This window comes from Osmia lignaria, chromosome 15 (genome assembly GCF_051020975.1).
Source record: "Osmia lignaria lignaria isolate PbOS001 chromosome 15, iyOsmLign1, whole genome shotgun sequence".
Classification (NCBI taxonomy): domain Eukaryota; kingdom Metazoa; phylum Arthropoda; class Insecta; order Hymenoptera; family Megachilidae; genus Osmia; species Osmia lignaria.
Genome location: NC_135046.1, coordinates 12,210,226 through 12,231,861, shown reverse-complemented (window position 1 = coordinate 12,231,861; position 21,636 = coordinate 12,210,226). Strand labels below are relative to the sequence as shown.

At 41.7% G+C, this 21,636-nt stretch overlaps 3 protein-coding genes across 10 annotated transcripts in view; 1 reads left to right on the top strand and 2 right to left on the bottom strand.

The window, feature by feature from the left end:
• Positions 1 to 21: 21 nt before the first annotated feature.
• On the bottom strand, positions 22 to 4,391 carry LOC117608262 (OTU domain-containing protein 7B). Of its 6 annotated transcripts, XM_034333110.2 has the most exons (9): positions 3,569 to 3,829; positions 3,441 to 3,477; positions 2,847 to 3,087; positions 2,361 to 2,776; positions 1,917 to 2,288; positions 1,539 to 1,849; positions 1,305 to 1,463; positions 1,159 to 1,231; positions 22 to 1,096 (listed from the first exon to the last, which is right to left on the bottom strand). In XM_034333110.2, the coding sequence occupies exons 3-9, from the start codon at positions 3,067 to 3,069 to the stop codon at positions 995 to 997; spliced, it is 1,656 nt and encodes a 551-aa protein (XP_034189001.1). In that variant the 5' UTR covers positions 3,070 to 3,087; positions 3,441 to 3,477; positions 3,569 to 3,829; the 3' UTR covers positions 22 to 994. The 6 variants fall into 6 exon arrangements, with proteins under 6 accessions (XP_034189001.1, XP_034189000.1, XP_034189002.1 ...); XM_034333109.2 differs by lacking the exons at positions 3,441 to 3,477; positions 3,569 to 3,829 and adding an exon at positions 4,252 to 4,391; XM_034333111.2 differs by lacking the exons at positions 3,441 to 3,477; positions 3,569 to 3,829 and adding an exon at positions 4,252 to 4,388 and having other exon boundaries at positions 2,847 to 3,101.
• A 99-nt stretch (positions 4,392 to 4,490) lies between these two features.
• On the top strand, positions 4,491 to 8,247 carry GCS2beta (glucosidase 2 subunit beta). Its single transcript, XM_034333116.2, has 2 exons — positions 4,491 to 5,388; positions 5,463 to 8,247. Exons 1-2 carry the CDS (start codon positions 4,491 to 4,493, stop codon positions 6,110 to 6,112), a joined length of 1,548 nt encoding a protein of 515 aa, XP_034189007.1. The 3' UTR covers positions 6,113 to 8,247.
• A 151-nt stretch (positions 8,248 to 8,398) lies between these two features.
• The window catches only part of LOC117608260 (uncharacterized), a 41,965-nt gene continuing 28,727 nt past the window's right edge, over positions 8,399 to 21,636 (bottom strand). For 2 of the 3 annotated variants that reach the window (XM_034333101.2, XM_034333102.2), the window contains 3 exons: positions 11,164 to 11,224; positions 9,708 to 11,029; positions 8,399 to 9,636 (listed from right to left, as the gene is read on the bottom strand). In XM_034333101.2, the coding sequence (XP_034188992.2) occupies positions 9,214 to 9,636; positions 9,708 to 11,029; positions 11,164 to 11,224 (1,806 nt within the window). In that variant the 3' untranslated portion in view covers positions 8,399 to 9,213. Of the gene's footprint in view, positions 9,637 to 9,707; positions 11,030 to 11,163; positions 11,225 to 11,686; positions 11,828 to 12,177; positions 12,319 to 12,511; positions 12,983 to 18,873; positions 20,397 to 21,636 lie in introns of those variants that run through there. The other variant, XM_034333103.2, reaches the window with a different exon arrangement.

Genomic DNA, 21,636 nt, shown 5'->3' with positions numbered 1-21,636 from the left:
TACATATATTGCAAGTAATATCACGTTCAGATCATCACAACTATACTCATCTACAAAAAGGAACCCATTAACATATTGTAAATAATGTATTATACGCAATCATTTGTTATGAACTATACAAACGTATACGTCTCGTTTATTATACCTGTAAATAAATACTAATATTAACAAAACGCCCATAAGAGCGGCAATTGTACAAGCCGGATATACGGTAACTTATACTTAATAGTTTTTTTATACATCTTTTGTAGTTTATCAATGATCAAGGTGCTAAGATTTACTGATCTATAGTGTTCATTAAATATAAGAGATAATTGTAAACGCAGAAGTATAAAAATATGTTTTATTCCTCACACAACTTTACATGAACAGTTGCCAGCAGGCAAGATTAAATATAATGAACGATTTGATATCAATTTATCATATCAAGTACACGCTTTTGTAAATAATCTCACTTAAGAAGAAGTGAGCGAGCATAGAGCGATTAATTCGTACAAAGCGTTATATTAAAAGCGGTAGAGGTAGTTGCAAGAATAAATGGGTTTTCCACCGCAGCATTGAAAACCGAGTATTATCATCGTATCTATATTTAATATTTTCATCGTGCGCGACAGAAGGCACGTGCAAAAAATTTATGAATTGATTGTATTTCGTGAAAATAGAAATTTTGTCGTAACAGACGATTCTAATTTACAAGCTACACGCGAAAGGCATTTTAATGTATAATACGCTAAAGATAGAAATTGAAACCCTGTACATTTGATATGCTTTTGAAAAAGATGAATACTAATAAATAGAGAAAAGAAAATGATGTCGAACTAGAATGAATTGTAATAAATTAATATAGCAGGAAGAATGAAATTAGCGAGTTCATTATTTCTTTTAAGCCATACTTTAAAGGGTCTAGTGATTCTTCTAAATCCGAATATACTTGATTTCATTTGAACCAATATTTAAGAGTTATTATTGTCATATTCCACTGGAGATTAATTAATCAACGATAACGTCGATTTGCCCAACACTGTGAACAATAATAATCATTCTCTGCTGATCCGAAAAATTGACATTGTTCACTACGACATTCTTTGACTACAGCCTAAACAAAAAGATTACATATTATTTAAAGTTTAATATTATAATACCTATTTTAATACGTACTCCTAAAACGTTGCTATTCCACAACGCTGGTCCCGATTTATCAGACGATGCTTGGTCATTGTAAAAAGTAGATCTATAAAAAAAAAACAATTAACAACAATTTTTCGGTAATAACAATTAATAAAAATATATGGATGAAAACGTACCTAGAAAGATAAAGTGTACGATCTTTATTTGGATTGGTGGGTAATAACTTGCTGACACTCGCATGGCTATCTCGATCGCTGGCAGCATAAAATTTCGACTTGCCAGCACCATAATTCATTTCAGTACCAGTGTCATCAACTTTATGATCTTGCAGGTATCTATACATTGTAATAACGACAAGGTAATAATGCATGCTGCACTGACATATTAATAGAAGAAAGAGACTATAGTACCTTGCATGAGCGCATTCGAGATAATTTTGAAGCATCTGATCTACATACTGATGCCGTCTACTTCTAATTCTTACGCACAATAAACCTGTAGAAAGTTCGCCTGCCGTCGCCGGTGGGCTCTTTGGTCTCTTCGCCATTGACCACAGTCTTTTACTAACGGATTTCCCAATGGATCCGAATTGTTTCGCCACACCTAGTAGCTGCTTTGCTGTTTTAGAAAGCGAACCGTCGGTATCGGATAATCTGTCGATGTCCTCTGATATGAAGTTTTGATATTCACAGTCCAAATATACCCTCAATAAAATTTCCAGCTGGACAGAAATAACATGCAATTACAATCTATTCAAATATTTATCAACATTTTACATGATAGATTACCGTGTCTTGCTGGCAAGCTAACAAGTCTCGAGAACCTTCCTCCCAATCCCACTCCGGTCCAGGATCGACTGCAAATAAAACAGGCAACAACTGGCCTGTGTCTGGATCTACAAGAGGTATACTAACACCCTCGTTACAACCATCCCCGAAATCACTTGCTCCGTCCACGGTAACCAGTGGAGAAAAGTGAGCTGAATGATACGCTAAAAGTAACGGGGTTCTATGACAACGAGATGGAGGTACTTCTAATGGTAAGTATACACCGCCAAATGGGATTGGTGCTAAAGCTACACCTTCTGCATCTTTTAACATAGTTTCTGCTATAACTATTATAGGTCTCTTCAAAGCGTGAGCCAAAGCTAATACGTGTACCTGTAAAATTTCAACATGATATACATTCTAGCAAAGTTAATTTCAAAAAGAAATGTACGGAAAAATATATACTTCTTCAAGACTCTGATAGGAGGTAGCAGTTTGATTTCTGAAAATAGGAGAAGCCATATCCACAATTGTCTGCCATTCTGTTAACCATTCTGCTTCTGTATAAGACAATCCTGCAGCAGCATTTAAACCCATCTGCCGCCATTTCCACCTTCTAAACAAAGCATGCCGGTACTCTCCTTTGGCCAGAGTATCGTGTAGCGCTTCCCTTAATGTAAGAAGTCTATCGTGAAAGCCCCACATGCCAAGGGAAGCTGCGTGTAGAAGACAATTGCCATCTCCCGATGTTGCCAGAGGCCACAGGACTCTGTTGCTTCCATTTTTACCTCCGCACCACCAGTTCAAACGACCAGCAGCTTCCAGAGATGTTAAACATCCTCCTTCGATCAGATCTTTCTCCAAAAACTGACGAAACGAATCTAAGTACAATGTATTATTCAATTAATAAAGGAATAAAGAATTAATTATCCTATGATGTAGTTAAAATACCTGGATATACACTCAGATCAGGAAGTGAAAATGTGAATTCTGGAGTATCCAAAGGACCTAGAGTAGTTAATTGAGAACGTGCATGGGAGACAATAGCTGCATTTTCAGTCGCTCTAGATATACCCCTGGCCAATTTCTTTGTAGCGCCTCCTCCACTTTCCAATCCATTATTGGGAGTTGATTCTTTCTCTGAACCATCATATGTGGATAGTCCCACGTTCATTACCTTGCCTTACTGCACCTACAAAACGATATCTTATCTAAAATTTACAATATTGAAGTCACAGCAGTGACAATGATGTATGATAATATAAGGCATACAAATATGGTATCATATGACTTTATATAAGGACACGCATATATATTGTAGTGTACAGAAATAGAATAAGGTTTTATAGCAGTAAAGTTTTCGAGAGAAAGACTAATCTACTGTAAACGTAAATAAAAAGGGATAATCGAGAAAGTACTTCGATTTTCAAGATTACGACATATCGACGATGAGTAAATGCGAAACAGGTGCATGATTGCATATAATGCTTCTGCATGTATATATGTATGCAACTGTGTTGGGTGCAATTATTGAAATGTGCAAACCTTGGCCCGTCTATCGAATTAGTGCAATTGAGCGCAGCTGCAAGTTATCGTTAAATGATATTGTAATTGATTTACCACGCACAAATTATTTGTATACTTTTTCATATTTTATACTACTAAGTTCGTACCGAAATTTTCTTTGGAAAGGCTGTCCACAATGTATAAAAATGAAGAATCTGTTTGCGCGAACGGTAATATAAACACAACATAACCTAGAGCGCGTAGCCTCGTAACTGTCTGGTAGAAGGGCAGAAAGCAAATTATTTGTTGCGCGCAACAGTCACTGTGAAACTTTATACCGGTCACATGTCAAATCGACGGGAGGTATACTATTGTTTATTTACGCAGTAGTATTACTACCTATATACTAGTGGATAGGTTGATGCGATTGCATTAGTGCGATCACTTTTGAAATTCAAGAAAAACTACCGTGCTACAGCTTATCTCGTAATACCACATCGCTACTTAGAAATGCATTTAACCTTGAAGGTGTTCATTGCGCGTCGTATATATCACCCACGCTAAGATGCATTACGTTTTCAGAATATACGAGTAGAAAGAATCCCCGAATTAACCTTTTTATCAAATTACGTTTTATCCCCTTGGCTTTTATAGCATTTCATTATCACTTTACTTTCTTAATAACTTATAACGCATCGTGTATAGAATTCAATTCAGATTACAGAGCCTTATTACAATGCGTGTATGCAACTTTCTAACAATGGATCAACAATGTTCTTTGTTGATCGTTTACTGAAAGAATGAAAAATACTAGACAACTGAATAAACCGCCTCGAGTTGATTTACTAACTTGCGTACAAATGTAGCGCCACAGGTTATCATTTCCCGACATCGTAGTTCGTCTACCTTGCTCGAAGACGAGACGCGTACCATGCCGATGTAGTAGACGTGCACGAGTGTGCGTGTCGTGCTGTGCTTGTGTCCGTTTTGAACCTCAAAAAAATTAGCCGTTTTTGTCGAAAACTTTAGCTCGTTAATCACAAGTGAAAACATCCTTGCGCAATAGAACAAGAACCGAAAGGAATAACAATGATCAATCGCGAAATCTACCTGTTAATATTTCTATCAGTCGATCTGTCGATTTTATTGGGCCACGTAGCCGGTTCTAAGGTGCTACAAATTCGCGGGATACCTATCGCGAAAAATTCCCTTTACCCGCCTGATCGCGATTTCCAGTGTCTCGACGGAAGTTTGTTGATACCGTTTTCCCACGTTAACGATAATTATTGCGATTGTGCCGATGGTAGCGATGAGCCCGGTACGCCTGCCTGCGCTAACGGTTTGTTCTACTGCGAGAATTCTGGTCACAAGCCTCGCTACATACCTTCTACCTGGATAAACGATGGTATTTGCGATTGTTGCGATGCCAGTGACGAATATAATTCAGGTAAGGTATGCCCGAACAATTGTAACGAACTCGGCAGAGAAGCCAGGTTGGAACAGCAAAAAGCGGAGGAATTAGTCAAAGAGGGTAATAAAATAAGAGTCGAGATGATTGCTAAGGGTAAACAATTGAAGACAGATTATGAGGCGCGTTTAATTAAATTACGGAGTCATTATGGGGAAGCTGAGCTGACGAAGAAGGAGAAAGAATTATTAAAAACTCAGGCAGAAGAACGCGAAAATGCTGCCTTGGAGAAGTACAAACCAGTTGAACCGGAACAGCCTACAGTAGAGGAAGGAGAGGAGGAAGAAGAATTGCACGAATCAGATGCAGAGGATTATTTTAAGCTATTAGACTCTGATAATAGCGGGACTGTAACAATTGCAGAGCTACAGACTAGAGTAACATTTGACAAAGACAGGGATGGAGTTATAACCGAAGAAGAAGCATTGTATTTCTTGAGTAATCAAAAAGAAGTCAATCTTCAGGAGTTCATGGATTCAGCATGGGCAAATATCAAGCCTTTTGTAATGCTAGAACAGGGTTGGTTATCGCAAATAAATTCAACTCTCCTATTTCATTTTGGATTGTACATTATAATCGGTATGTTATTTCAGGTGTATTTAAAGCAGCTAACCAAAAGGGAGAAGAAGTTCGTGATTCTGTGGAGGAAGGGACGGAGCAGGATAAGGAAGAGGATGATGGTAACGAGGGAGAAGAAGTAGGCGAAGAACAAGAGAAAATTGAAGAAAAATCTGTACAGTATGATGAAGAAACGCAAGCTATCATTGACGAAGCAACAGTTGCTCGCGAGAATTTCCAAGCGGCAGAAAAATCCGTGAACGAGCTGCTATCGGAAATTAGGGAACTCGAAGAGAAATTGGATCGCGATTACGGTCCTGAACACGTATTCGCTCCGTTGCACGGAGAATGCTTCGAATATACAGACTTAGAGTACGTGTACACGTTGTGCATATTTGGAAAAGCGACGCAAAGATTGAAATCCGGAGGCGGCGATATCAACTTAGGTAATTGGTACGACTGGGTTGGACCAGAGAGCCACAAGTACTCAAAGATGAAGTACGACCGTGGCCTTACCTGTTGGAACGGACCTGCGCGTTCAACTATTGTTAATCTAAGCTGTGGTAAAGAGAACAAATTGATCTCTGTAACGGAACCCAACCGATGCGAGTACGCTATGGAATTTACCACACCTGCGCTATGCAACCCCAACATCGAATCCGCTGACACACACGACGAATTGTAAATTTCGTTGCGCATAAACAGGCGCGAGTCAACTCCACGATACAACACACGACTTGTGTAATTTTGAAATCTAAAGTATAAAAATTGCAAGGATAAATAACGACTACAGTCGACCTCCGGTATATTAAGCCTCTGTCTGTCAAACGTTCCCACGTATTAGCGTAAAAGAAACAAAATTTACAACGGTCATGATTTGCGCAACGTGTTTTCTATTTTTCATTTTATTATCAAAGATAAATTGTAAATGATAAGCCGTCGTATAGAGCCTAGTCACAGCCCTGCGCGTTACCCAACGATAATTCCATGAAACTGTTTTACCCGCGATCGGTTATTGATCCTTGCATTAGAATTTCCTGGCTGTTTCGCGTCGGTACATACACAAGCGGATTTCTCGGCCGATAACAACGATTACAAATTATCAGCCAAACTCGGTTTGCTTTGAACAGTAGAAAAGTTTATCGAGAGACACTTAATATCCGTGATACGCGAATGGAACTCGTTGTTGCGCGGTCATTATCAATATTATGTCGCTATTGTACATTCCTGTTTTTTCTACAAGACGAATTTCTACGAAGCGATTTACACAAACGACACACAAAAGAAACTAATTTCAATTCACGCTTCGTTACCTCGCCAGTTAAGGTCTATGTAATTAATACTGTTACTACTTTCACCGAAGTAGACGAACTGAACAAAAAGATATCACAATTGAGAAAAAGAACCATATTTAAAATTTTTAACTGCCACGCGTAACGTAGATACCGTATTTAGCGTGTCGATTATTACTAAGTGAAGTATTTTGTAATTTTTTAAAGGTGCGTACACGTGTCGATGCATCAAAAAATGCGGGTTCAATAAAGAGAGAAAAAAGGATTCTGTTGTCAAACTGTAATTACGATGGCAGCTTTATTTACATTACATCGGGCGACTTTCTGTAGTGGTTTTGACCTGGTGGCACAATCGGAAAGAATGAATTTACGTGAGAAAATAAATCGAAAATATATTAGGATACTTTTAAAAGAGACCGCTGTAGCGCGGGAAAACACGCAGCGCCATCTACCATTTGGTGCTAAAAATGAGCTTTCCTGTTTTACCGACAGGGACCACAAAAATTACTCCGCTCTTTAGTTCACCTCTCCGACACCACGCGGCGCTTCTTTGAATTTTCGCGCCATCGTTTCAAAAATAAAATGACGGTCCATTTGAAATACAGAAATTTCGATGAATCTTCAACATCGATTTATTCAGAAATGAAGCGACATTTTCGATTTACTTTCTCATATAGATTTACCACCTTTTCAGGTGTGCCATCAGATTGGAAACACCCTTTATATGTATGTATATGTACAACATACATATACGTACATACATGTATACATATATATATATATTTATATTTTTCTCAATTATGCAAGTTCTTATACGTTTACAGTGATGGTTAATCCTCTATTTATCTCGTTAATCTAATAATCTACACGTATCTTTTGGGCTCTGAGACGTTTACGGTCAACTAGAAAACTAAAAGGAGAGCGTAGGGGTGAGGGGGTGACGAAAGGTTTACCCCGCAATTGATATCCAACGTGTAATTTTACTCATCCAGTCGATTCCTCGTTATTTCGTTAAGGCACTTAAAAAAAGACTGAAAAGAAGTATCCTGTCTTTCACGTGGTCCACGTGACAGAAACGATACGCTCTAACACAGACCTTTCCAAGAGTGGCTCTCAGAACCGAGTGGCATCTATCGCTCTGCCTTTCCTCTCATCCTTTATTATTTCAATTAGATTACCTTCCCACCAAAAATTCCTCTTGGAAAGATCTGTTCTAACGTCTTTTTTCACCCCACGATGATCCCACTTTCTCCCTTTAAAAGTACACAACGAAAAGTCACGGTTCTTTTTTTGATTTCAACGTAGAGGAATGTATCATTCCGAACGTACATTTGTATCGAAAATCAAAAACACGTATCCTCCTGGTATCGTACAATGATACGCGGAGGAAACAAAGAAACGAAGAAAATATTTAACACTTCTTGAACATCGAACGGGTATATAGAATATCATTTGTTGCTCTCGCACATTTCAACGACGTCGATATACATATAGAAAATGTTGAATTGGTAATGGAAAGGCAGCATTTTCCAAAAGATTACCATAACGTTTCTAGATATGAATGATTTCACATGATTTCGTTTAACAACGGTACCCTGTGGTTTAAACACTTTCTAACCGATACTGAACATTACATCTGTCGCTCTTCTTATTCGTACCCTATTCGTTCACCATCGTGCCTAATTCTGCAATGGGGTTTTCTGTTATTTTTTTCTCTTTCTCTCTCTCTTTTGTACTTACACAACGAAACGAAACGCGACATCTATTTTGCGCCTCCTCTAAGCTACTGTACAACAAGTTCCACGAAACGCTGGATGCCTAACACGAGAAGAATCTGCAAGCACGATAATAGAAGGTCGTTTCACGATATATCGTGCGCCAGCTAATACTGGGTTCAAATAGGACTCTGGTAATCCTAATGAAATACGCGATTCTTAGGACAAATTAAAAACAAACATAGCAACGGAAGAAGTTAAATAACAACGGCGATTCACGGTTAACACGTTGACTCTCACGGTAGAAATAACAATGTTTGGTTCTGGTATACTGTCATATGGGATTCATTTTTTCTATTTAAAATGTTAGCGATACCTCAGAGTGAATGTTGCAGCGATGGCCATGGCGGTCAACGCGTTCATTTCTGCTTACGAATCAATTCTCTTTTCACTTTCTCTTCGAAACAAAAAAATTTCCTTATGAAAACATTATATAAAATTTAATGAAATAATGTTACGTTATTGTCCTTCTTGATTCTCCTTCTTTTGTATATATAATATATATATATCCTTATCTCCTCCAGCCTATTCAGTCTATAAATGAAATTGATATAAAAACGTTTGCAAGAAAATAGGCATCGTGTCCTATAATGGAAATTTGAATCTTTCGAACAGCTTTGTTTCAGCCTCTTACGTTCCATTTAAACGAATGAAAAAGCATATCGACGAACGAAAATCAATTGAATCAACGTTAATTCATCATAAACACGATATGCAGTTCATTTTCCAAGTTTCTCAAACATGATCAGCTTCTCCTTGAAGGTCTTCGTGTCAGTGGACACTTCTGATATATTCCCGTTCAGCATGTTCTGCAAGTCCTCGTCGTTTTTACTAACAAGGAGATTGTCGAACAGCATCTTGTTGTCTTCTTGTTTAGCGACCGGAGAGGTGGGCTGAGATGCGGTGATCTGTTGCTTCTTCTTAGGATAAATCACAGAGCTTCGTTGATTATTGCCGTTATCGGTCATTCTGGTAACTATAGTGATGGCTAACAGCTGATGTATATCGATGTTCTCCTTCGACTCGGACGACTGACGCCAGTAGAACTTATCTGGGGAAATCAGTGACTTGGAGTCTTCTGTACCGTCGGCTACCGGTGGGATCTCATCAGTCGTCACTAGGTTCTTGTTGGTCCAAGAGTCCTGAAAAAGAAGATGGATGAATTTATTAGTAAGGCTAAACTGGTGCGTTGAAGACTCACTTATGAACTTACGTTTTTCTCGCGTTTGTCTACCACGGCATCTGCAAGATCCTCCTGCTTCCTGTCCTGATCCAAATCCCTCTCTAAACTATCCAGAGTCTCGGTGCTCTCAGAGGACTTATTCCTCCTCTCCGAGTCCAAGGTATCCGTGCTACCAAGTTCCGAGCTCTCCGAGGACTTCTGAAGCCTGGATGGTTTCCTAACCGATACCGGTCTCTTCTCGTCTTCCTGCTCGTCCGTCGCAACGATATCCACGTAACTAGAGCTGGCTATTCTCTTCGGTGTCCTCCTGATCCTCCTGTTCTCCAGTCTATCGTCCATCTCCAAATTGTCCGAACTCTCCGACGACATTCTCTTCGAGGATCTTCTGCAACATTTGCCAAAATCTTCATCGGCGTTCTCCTCTTCGTCCTTGTTTTCATTTATCTCGATCCTCTCGAAGCTCTCCGACGACTTGGAGATGCTCTTCGACAACCGTCTCCCTCTAGCCAGATTGATATCCGAGATGCTGCTCCTCTTCTGCAACTCCTGCATCGTGTCCTCGCCGGTCTGGGTTTGTTCCAGCACCTCGAAGCTTTCGGAAGACTTGGATATGTTCTTGGAGGATCGGCGAGCACGGAACTCGAAGCTGCTCCTCCTGCGTTCGATCGACTCGTCGCTGGCGAGCGCCTCTATAGCCTCCAGACTGTCCGAGGATTTGGAAACACGGTCGATCGACTTCGAGATCGGATTCAACGATCTTCTGACCACGGGTTTCGCTTCCTCGCACTCTGTCAGCTTGTCGAAGCCCTCGCTGGATTTGGAGAACCAACAGGAGCCAACCTCCAGGCTGTCCGGAGACTTGGACAGCCTGTTGGAGGACCTTCTTCGCGGTAGCTTAGCTTCCAGCTCCTCGAAGATCTCGGAGTTCTTTGCTATTCGACTCGACGACTTTCTGACTATCGATCGCGCTTCTCCTTGCTCCTCGTTCACCTCCGAGCTCGTCCTCGAAGGACTAATGGCGTCCAAGCTGTCCGGGGACAAGGAGGCTGCGCTCGACGGTTTCCTAGGCAGCTTGGCCTCTAACTCTTCAAAGATGTCCGACGTTCGGGATAATCTACTCGAGGATTTTCTTGTTACCGATACAGTTTTCGCTTCGGTCGGCGAGGACGCGTTGCTGTTCGTGTTCTGTTGGTCCAGGCTGTCCAACGAGTCCTCCGCGATGGTCGTGATGGTTGACGTAGAAGTGCTGCTCGCTTGCAAACCGGTGCGCCTCGGTGGTCTTCGGTTCTTGGGTCGTACGGAAATTCGGTGGTGCGCCGCTGTATGATTCAAGCTGACGGTTTCTAATTGCGCTGTTCAAACAAACGAAGAGCCTTGAAACATTACGTAAAGGAAAACGTACAGTGTTCTGCTTAAAAGACAATCTTTCGAGGTCTGTCGAATTCGATAACAATCGGATTGCGATTCCTAAATTCTCTGTACTTACGTAAGTCTTCTTTGGCCACAGGTATAATTCGATCAGCCGCGTCCTTTGGCGATCTTGAACTCTGTCATAAAAATAGAATAAAGTTAATGAATTATCGAGGGGATTACAGGTGTCGTCGAGTTTCAGCTTGTAAATCAATAATACCGCGTCAACGACTCTCGGTTCAGTTTCATTTAAATTTACAATGTTTTCGATTGTTAAAATTTATAAAAACTTCACTAGACGAATGATCACGTTACATTGTTCGTGATCCAGCTCGGTGCACCAGCTTGCGCCGACTATAACGGTATTAACCAGCATCGGGGCGAACAAATACGGCCAGTTAACCGTGATCGTTCGAAACCGGTTACAAGTGCCTTCTCGAAACACGCTTGGTTCGTTGAGGAAAGGTTTCGTTCGCCGTTTCGTTACCGTTTTCCCCTCCCACGCAACCGGAACTCATTGTCATTCAACAGCTGACCGTTCGATACACGCGACTCATGGCTATAACCGATCATTGAAATTCTCGGTTCTACCGATTTACCTCGCAGCTCTCTTCTATCCGTGGGTTCGATTCTTTGATAACTGGAGGGATCCGCTGTCTAACTTCCGGCTTCGAGCGTGGTCGATCCTCGATCCTGCACGAAGGTCTCACAGATCCCATCGATTCATCTTCCGTTTTGTCCTGAATCGTTTGACGAAAATCGGATCGTATAATACGCGGGAATATTATAGAGACAGAAAAAGGGGTTTCTGGGGATCGTCTCGACAGATAATCCCTGTCCCAGACGCCTATAATCGCATGCCGGGGGACCGCTAGCGAGAACAGACTCAATCTCGCCGCCACCTGGCGGTCGCCGACCCGAACTAAGGGCGTCCGGAGAGATTCACCGCCTTCCCCTTCCATTAAACGCCGACAATATTAATTTTGTCTAATAGCAAATGAGACACCGGGAGTATGTACAAGATAAAAAGAAAAATAAGAGCAACGCGGAGGGATGATTCTATAAAAAATCATAAGATCCGATCGATTACCTCGATCCTGTCTTCGGCTCGAACAAACTGCTCTCGTTTAGCCTGAAGGATCGTTCGTCTGTTCTCCGGCTTCGATCTTGGCCGATCCTCGATCTTGTACGTAGATCTTATCGATCCAACCCCCTTGTTCTCCTTCTTCTCCTTTCATTCAGATTTACGTAAAATTTTATTAAATCAGTCTCGAAAAGATTCGCTAATCCGTGTTATTATAGAGTGATCGAAATTATTTGAAAATGATAGCCACGGATACGCGAACCCGATCAAACGTGACGTTCGCAACGAAAACGGACACTGGGTCGACGAAAGTCGATTCAGTTTCACCCTGATCGATTACCTCGACCGCATGATCCTCGATCGTCGCGGTAGCCTCTTTCTTAATCCCGACGATTTTCCTTCCTCCGATCTCTGCCTTGCCCCTAAATCTATCCTCGAATTTGCAGACGCGTTTCATCGGTTCCGGTATTTCGTAATCAACCTTCTCCTTGCATCCGTACACGCCGATGCTGATCTTCGCCGTCGGTTGAACACCCGGAAAACTCTTGCATCGGGTATTATCCTGTTTCGTTCGATCGATTAATCGCCTTCTTTCCACTGGATTTAAATTCAGCTGCTCGATTATCGCTCGTATGTTCGAGGAAATGCTGCCCTCGCGATGAGACACCACCATGGTGCTGATTGTTTCAAGGAATTGGCGAACGAAATGTCATAACGTCGTAAAAGGCTTCGAAGTGTTTCAACTATTTTCTGTCATCAAATCGCGTCGCACTTTCTATGTTTCGAAATCGGCCATTTGATATGCAACGACCTGATAGAAACGAAAGGATAAATCTTTTTTTTTTTATTTAAAATTCAACTGGCAAACTTTCCAAATCTATCGACGCGATGTTTCCTCGTCGATCGATCACAAATTTGATCGTAACCGTTTACAAAGCCGATAAAAAGAACAAACGCGTTCGCTTCTAATTACGCTACCTAGTTTTCGCGGTTAACGTATCGTTTTTCTCAGGGTTTCACGCGTGTCTTCTAGCTCGTCCTCCTTTTCTCCACCACCTCCGACTATCCTCGAGATCCTGATCGCTTCCCACGCGACCTTCCTACACCAGAAGAAGATCCTCCACGAAATTGCCGTGACTATTTTCGATCGCGCCAACTCGAAACAGATAAGCGGCCAAAGGAAAAGTCACGGACAGAATTGTGCCTGCGTACGATATCTCGATCTGGTCGGAGAAACGCGTTCCTTCGCGTTGTTTCCTCGAAATAATCGGATAACATCTGAACGCTGAAAGGTTTTTCGAATTGAGATTTCGAAACGACGAGAAATATGTTCGCACTTTGAACGGGTAAGTAATCAGAGAATGATACTCTGTTTGTTAGGTGGAAAAAATGAACGATGCGAACAGTTATTATTGGATTGCTATGATTTTCAAGTCAGCTCGAGCGGCAAATGTTTGCTTGGTAAAAAGCAGGCCAAAGACGTGTGCCCACGTCGAGCGCCCACGATATTTACTCAACAATCCGTTGCTCGTCGAATCGTACGCGATTAAGAATTCTTAAACGTTTCTGTTACCGCAAACGTGCTAGCGAGCTCGTAAAACCGTACGAAAACACACCGGTTAAATTCGAAACCGATCGAGCCAATCGCCGCAGTAGAAACAGCCATATATAGTCAGACGTAGAATTTCTAATTTCTAAAAGCAATTCGATACTTTGCGTTACTCGTGTAATTTAGGTAAGTAACATTTACAATTTTTCTTCCCGTTAAATTCGTGTAACAACCGGCTACCGGTCACCCGCTGTACCGATTCAACCTGTTCAACATTTTTCTCTATAAATATCGCGACAAGATGGCGAGGAAAATGAACGAAAATCGTAATTTTTCAACGGTTCGATACAGCTAGTTGCTAACGACTTTGTAACACACCTTCGATCGGTTTATTGCAAAATCAACGAGTCTTTCTGCACTCGGTCACACCTATGCTACCACCTGCACGATCTGTCCGTGTTTGCATTCCAACCGGATGCACGTAGGTACACTGCCGCCGGAAATTGCGGAACCTAATAATTTTCCACGAGAGAAGAGAAAGTGACGTGGACACCGTGTCGAGGAAAACTCGAACCACTTGCGTAACAGGTGATTAAAGGTAGCCGCCTGTAACGCGTTTTACCCCTCGAGGGTGAAAAATCGTTTGAAAAATAACAAGCTTTCCTCGAATGGAAAAACGATCGACAAAGAGTCGTTGCGTTCATTTCCATCGGTTTACGTAACAATCGTGAATCAGCTGATATTCAAGCGTGCAATATGGGTCTAAGTACAGTGGGTCGAAAAAGTATTTCTACCTCGTTTAAAATTGGACCGAATGACTTGAGGTTTCTTGAGAAGCTATAAAAATTAATCTACTAACATATATACTAATTTACTTAAAAATTACAATTTGTCGAAATCGGGGAAAAAATTGTTTATCTGAGTTTGCAATGAAAATTTAAAATTCGACTCCACTGTATTACCTTGTTCTTTATTTTTTTTTTTAAACTCGATGAATCAGCCGGCTGGTTTCGTATGGTACCCCTAAATGGGTCGATGGATAGCAGACGGCCATCATTTTTCAGGATATTGATCAAACTTTGGCCTGCGATTATTTTTCTTCGTTTATGGTGGTACACCGTTTGATAGATTAACTGATTTCTATAGAAACTCGCGTGTCAGTCGCGTATGAGTGACATGGGAGCGAAGGTGTTTAACTCTCGAATGGCGAAATTGGGTCAAACATCTATATCCATGTTACTCGATTGTTAACGATTTGAATTTCTCGAAACTTTCCGAATGACCCTCGAAGCAGTGGAGCGATGAAAATGGTTGCTAATATATTTCTCGGGGAAATTTCTCGCGATGGTAGATTGCGTCGGGAGGCTGGTTTTAGCCAGGACTTTTGACGCGGAGCGGTAATGGCGAACGAGTTGCAGAGATTAGATCTGTGGACGCATCGGTGCTCCAGATCTGATCGAGATCGACGTTAACGTTGTTTCGCCTTGCCGTCGTTCTTCGTGCCAGTTGGCCAGTCGGTTCGCTCTGTGTATCTTATTGTGCCATCATTCGGCAATTTGCTTTAATGCTCGGCCGAGTTCTCGCTGCGCACCGTTACTTTTGCTCACGCCACGAGGTTCGCGCGATAAAACGCGCGTTTCGCTTTTTCCAGGAGTTCCTCCTGCGATTATCGCAGGGATATGTTACGTTCTTGTGAATAAATAAAATTATCGTGTCGGTCGATGCGACAACCTTAATTACCTTGCAACTTTCGGTGACTGTTAATGGGACTTTATGAAATGAAAAAAAGAAAGTTGAATCATCTGATAGAAAGCGAAATTTATCACCGACGTGTTCGCGTTTAATGAAACACCGTTGCAGAATCATCGCGGAGATATCAGTTTCAACTTCATTTTCGTTCATTTGCCTCACTTTCCATTTCCGCCGGTACTATTTACTGCTTCCCTTGTGGATCGAACGGCAGTCAATTATCTCGATGAAGAGGAGGAATAAAAGTTCAATCTTCACCGTCGATTGCTAGAGGCATATTTCTATCCTCAGTTTTCCAATTTCAGAATTTCCCGCGAAAGCGTTAATCGATGGTTTTTGTCAGGATCCGCGACGGGGCGGGCGATGAAAAGGGAAAACGAAAAGGGGAAAGGTGGAAAATTTCGATCGATGGCAGGTCGATGAAATCCGGTCGCGAGTCGGGCGCAATTAACCGGCTCGAAGTGACGAAACGCTCGCCGTGAGAACTAGGCGAACCTTAAACCGTATTCCAGGCTTGTCGCGTGCAAGTGTACCCGTTTGTGTCACTTTACCAGGGCGAGTTCTCTTTCGCTTGGAACGAGTTCTTGAGGACGCACTCGCAGCGTGACCGAGGTCGTGAGATGAAACAAAAGCACACCTGGTGATCGTGCTACGCGCGATAATAAGTAACCTGTTCGCGAATCGGTGTCGACTGAAAAACACGTTCACTGCCATGGGGGTCAGCGGTGACCTCCGTTCGAAGAGCGTTCGGATTCTTCATAGCGAAGCGAATTGAAAACTATTTTACCATTTCGCAATTTGAATTTTCCTTTTCGAGATACAAGCGATTTAAATTTCACTTCCCTTAAAGTTCACCCTGAAAGTGATCAGAGATACATTGAAACGAATGCGATTGAATTCAATCTCTTAAAATCTGTTGGAAAGAGAAGCGAAACAAATTTCATCACGCTTCAACGAGCGCATGAACAACGATTTTATTTCGTTTCTTAACCGGTCTACCAACGAAAGTGAAAAACATCGTACTACCTGCACAAAGATCTGCAAGAGTAAAAAAAGAAACACTTGAACAGTTGCTAAACACGTGCCGATGATTAATCATCGATTATCTTTTTTCTATCGAATCGTTAAGATACGCGCAAGTCCAACGAGTAATTAACACCCAATTGATAAATGAAATTATTTGCAAATAGAAAAGAAATTCGTCGCGTGAAAGGGTTAAAATCTGTAACGTTTCCTGTGCCCGATTCGTCGCGGTAGATGCATTTTCACGCGAACCGCGTATCATTTTCGTCCCTTCCCCTTTCTCGCCTCTCTTTCCGTCTATTTTTTTTTTTCTCTCTATTTTCCTCTCTCCCTGTTTAACGACAATACCACGGAAACGCGAGCACGGTGTTTGGCATGGCGTGCTAGATTTCTAACATCCTGTTAAAACATCGCGAGCCTCGTTCCGAAACAGCGAATCGAATTTTACCGAGAAATTATTGATTAATTCTGAGACTCACGCGGGATTTCCTATTTCCACAACAGAGTTTTCTATCGATAAGATAATCTTAACGCAACTGAAAATTGTAGCAGAGGTTTCGAGTACCGATTTATCAGAAGTTTCGTTTCCCAATCGGAGATGGAATATGCGACAGATGCGATAGTTGAATTTCGTTTGGAGAAAGTGAAACGATCGAACGTGATAGGGTAACGTGAGATTTGTCACAGTTCTTCCGAATGAGAAAAATATATCGTCCAGCCAGTTTTATGTTTCAACTTCTGGCCTCGGCAACCGGTCGTCTCGATTTTCAGACTCGCGTCGACGATTTCGTAGCGAGAAATCAAGCGAAACGAGTACAAAAGATTAGTCAAACGGCCTTGCCCTACGTTGCGCTGAAAGTTTTGAGAATCCCAGCCGGAAAACGCGCTCGATAGAATCGTCAGGACTCTCATCGTCGACCAGGTAAACTTATTCCCGTGAGCGAACCTTGCCAAGATATCAAGAAATCGCACGAACGGTTCGCTTCAACGGTTCTTGCGATGTTTTTTTATCATTCGAAAGGTTTCGTGCAAGCTCGAGCAAACACGGTATTCCCTCCGGTCTTATAAATATTTAAATCGCGGCTGCTCGAGGCACGTAGAGTCGATAAAACTCGTCGGGAAGTCAACGACACGATCGTTTCGTTGATTTCCACGTCGTTGATCCCCTTCGAAAACCATGCAACACATTCTGCCGGACCCGCTAAACAAATAACAATTGCTAATTCCGAGAGAGGCGTGCCTGATTTCTTGGCCTCTTCTTCGACCCGGAAGGGTTATTCGAGCAAGGTAAAAAAACAGGAGAAAACTAAACTACCTTCTTTTGTATTAAAATAAAAAAAAATAAACATAGAAAAATAATAGAATTGCTATGAGAATTGGTGCCTGATGCTTGAAATGTAATTATATGTAGAAAAGGAAATGTTGAGTGGCGTTGTTTGAATTGAAAAATTATTAGTTACTAGTTATTACACGTCTGGGTGTTGGAAGGAAAAAAGGAGGAAGAACAAAACGAGAACCGTTCCATCGAGTGCATACGTTTACTGAAGCGAAGGAAGAAGAAGTACGACGAATGGAGGAAGCATGCTAATTTCCATCGTCGGCTCGTACCGACATCGAGAGTCGTTTATCTGTCTTGGAATTGACCGATCGATACGGTCTGATTATTCAATGCGTTCAATCTTCTCTTTTAACCACCATGGTACACGGCGTTCCTCGAAAAAGGTAACTTCTGTATCCCACGGAATCTTATTTCATTTTTAGTATAACGATATTTCAAATTTCTTTAATTTCAGTAGTAGAAAGTTAAATTCGTCGGACGCAACAGGGGCAGTCGACGTTTTAATTATTACACGTCGCACCAAACACGAGTTTTTCTACTGCGGCCTAGCCACCGCAGGGAAATTGAACACGAATAGTCGGACACTCAAAAAATTTTCTTTTTTAACTATTCTACTATATTATATTCAAGTGGTCGGTCGACGTGTTGAATTCAAAGATAAAATTATCATGATTTTACTAATCAGTACTAAGCACTCGGCATTCCCAACTGATCCTGATTAAAATCGCAAAATCCGTCTATTATCGAATCAAGGTGATTAAAAAGCAGAGGAAAGAATCGCGTCGACGTAATCGAAAGAAAGTTTGCCTTAACCGTTTCCGTAACCCCTTCCCTCGTTATATCTGTATTAGATTGTATCCTCTAAATGAATTTTCAGTAACTTTCGATAACTTTTAGATAAAAATACTCAGCTACCTAAGAAAATATTTTAAAAATACAAGTCCATGGCAAGTTGCTAGATTACCAAAGAAAAATAATTCTTAAAATTTCAGCTTTGAAAGTGAACCAAAATATCTGCAAATTACGCCAAGAATCAACGTACATTTCTTCAAATTTAATCACTCGTTCACATTTCACAAAACTTTAGCTTCACTGTTCTCCCATACACTGCAATCGTATGTACGGAGTATTCAGGAGATTTTTCCAGGACGTTTATCGTCCACGCGGTGGGAAGACGGAATCGCGTGTCGCTCGATGGAAACACGGGCTTCGACTGAACCGTTTCGACCTTCGTTGCCCGCGATCGATCGTAAGGTACGGGTCGACCGAACGAAGCCCTTCGAAGCTATAGGAGAGAATGAAACGGAGATAGGGAACGATTGATAGCAGAGGGAGACGGGAAGCTTGTAACGCGTGTCGCGCGCGGAAAACGCGTCCCAGTACTACTGGCCGCGAGCGAGCGAGTCTTCCGTGCCGGAGCGGTGACTTTCGGCGGGTAGAAGTGGCACTGTCGGTCGTGGTGGTAGCACAGGTGACAGGGACGTAATCGCACTATCGAGTGCCACAAATAGCGAGCGAGTAATTGAAATTTCAAAGATATCGAAAACCTTGAAAATCTTATACAAGTTTCCTGATAGTCTCGATATATTTTGAATTAGAAATTCTGTGTTCAGTTGAACAACGCGTAGGCGAGAAGGTAGATTGAAATGATAGAAGAGTCCAGGAAGAGAGGAATCCTGTTAGGATACACCACTGTCGACTAATGACCCCTGGCAAAGAGAAAAAGGGAGACAGCGTACTGATGGAGAAGAGTGATCTACGAGGGAATCGGACAAGCCGCGCTAACGGTGCTACCAATATTGCTGCTTGCCAGCTGTTCGCCTCGAGCGGCAAACAGCAAACCTCCTTATTCCACGGCCCCTTCTTCACCCTTCGGTTCGCGTTGTCCTCTTACCTAGACATTCACTTCGCTACCGACAAAACGTTTCGACACCGCGAAAACGTAGCAGAACAACAGCCTTTTTCGCTTAGAACGCGCCTTACCGGTTGCTTTCTAAATACCGCTCCTTTCGTCTCCGGCAACGCGTTCACGCTCCATCAGGATACGTCGTTTAAGTTTCGCGATCGGTGCTTCGGTTCGCCACTGACCTATCGTAACCGCTCCTTTCTCGTCGCCTTCGTCCTTTCGTAATCGAGGTACGTCGCGACGCCGACTGCAGAACGACGGCTACCGCGTACCCCAGGATATTTATTTTGTATTAATACACCTGCATCTTATGTAACAAGGAAACGAAATTCTAATTTCTGGAGACACTTTTATAGAAAGAGCGATTTCGAATGTGGTAATCTCCGAGGAGCGGAGTCGGGTGAAATTGTAGGGAATTTCGGAATATCCTGTCGCAACGGCAACGATCGTGACGAGCTTCCGTAAAAGGTAGACGATAGAATTTCCGAGGGAAAAGCAGAAAGGTAGAAATTCGAGAGGACCGGGTAGAACGTGCACGTCGACCTTTCCACGTCGCGTACGCGACCAGGCGTACCGATTTATTGGATAAACAGAGACGTTGATTTGATTCGCGGTAAAGCTTAACGTTAACGGTACCGGTACACGGTCCTCGGGAAGGATTTGTAAGGATTCTTCTGGCCTTGCTGGCATTCCCTGACGAAGGCAACGCAACGCGATAAATGCCATGCAAATACCAAACTGGCTTACGAACGGTTCGTTAGGCGATCGCGTGCAAATGTCAAAAGCCTTACGCCGATACCAGCAAAGTTAAGCTCTAGAAATCCTTTACCAATTTTTTATCTCGAATTTCCGTCGACTAATTACGCTCATCTAACGTGATTTACAAAAGTATCCTAACAGTTTGTTTAATGCATGTAAAAGTTTGGATCGAACGATTACATTAGGAAAACATAATATGTTTAAAGCAAAACGCTACGTCAGCTGTAATGAATGTATTAACAAACACTTGTCAGGTGCTTATGATAGTATCAAGTTACAGATATTCAAACGCTCTAGGTGAAAAATGCGGATCTGTTTTACCGACGCGAAGAAAAATCCTATATAAGTTTTCTACTTTATCGACTATGCTACTAGTTTAATTTCTCTTGAATAGCTAATTCAATTGTGTAAAGTGTAATGTAAATTAATTAGTGTAGCATCACTAAGTATTAATAAATTTTCTTGTATTTATTGACTATATTCCCTCGTAAGATAAAAGTAGAGCCCTCTAGCGACGCCACGGCGGTCTGACTAATGCTGACCGTATCTACTTACTCGGCGTCGGTAAAGCAGGTTTCGTTCACTGCCGCAGTAAGTACATACAGCCATACTTAATAAACCATGCGATACACAGGGTGAACCACCCCTATCGTGTCTACCTTGAAACGAACCATTTAAAATTTCATTACCCCAAAAAGGTGATTAAGAAAAATTACAATATAATTAGAGGAACCTTAATAATTCTTATAAATGACTAAAATATAGATCAAACAGCATTGAATTATAAAACAAGGTTAAATACGACCCTATTATCCTTGAATAATGATCAAGCCTGCAACAAGTGGTTGCAAATGAGCTGAATATAAATATGTACAAATTTGCATTCATAATGATAGGTGCTATATATCGTTATAAATTTGTACAGACGATTTAAAGAGGAAAAACGCGTCTTTTCGAGTAGTCTATTACTTTTCAGTGTTTTCTGTTTTTCTATCGAATCGAAAGCGAGCCAACTCGCGCCCGCCTGCAAGTATTCAACCAGACGAACCTCGGTGTAACGAGTGTTCGGGCCAAGTAACGGTAAACGCCATATCTCGTCGCTCTTATACACTGTCCTATTCACTGCGAGCTCACTCTCGA

Excerpts from the sequence above, each read along its gene's own strand:
- LOC117608262 (XM_034333109.2), bottom strand. The coding sequence starts at position 3,069 with ATGAACGTGGGACTATCCACATATGATGGTTCAGAGAAAGAATCAACT. Across the intron at positions 2,777-2,846 it reads TGATCTGAGTGTATATCCAG|ATTCGTTTCGTCAGTTTTTG; the intron begins GTATTTTAACTA and ends CATTGTACTTAG. Across the intron at positions 1,232-1,304 it reads CGTACACTTTATCTTTCTAG|ATCTACTTTTTACAATGACC; the intron begins GTACGTTTTCAT and ends TTTTTTTTATAG.
- GCS2beta (XM_034333116.2), top strand. The coding sequence starts at position 4,491 with ATGATCAATCGCGAAATCTACCTGTTAATATTTCTATCAGTCGATCTG. Across the intron at positions 5,389-5,462 it reads TTTTGTAATGCTAGAACAGG|GTGTATTTAAAGCAGCTAAC; the intron begins GTTGGTTATCGC and ends ATGTTATTTCAG.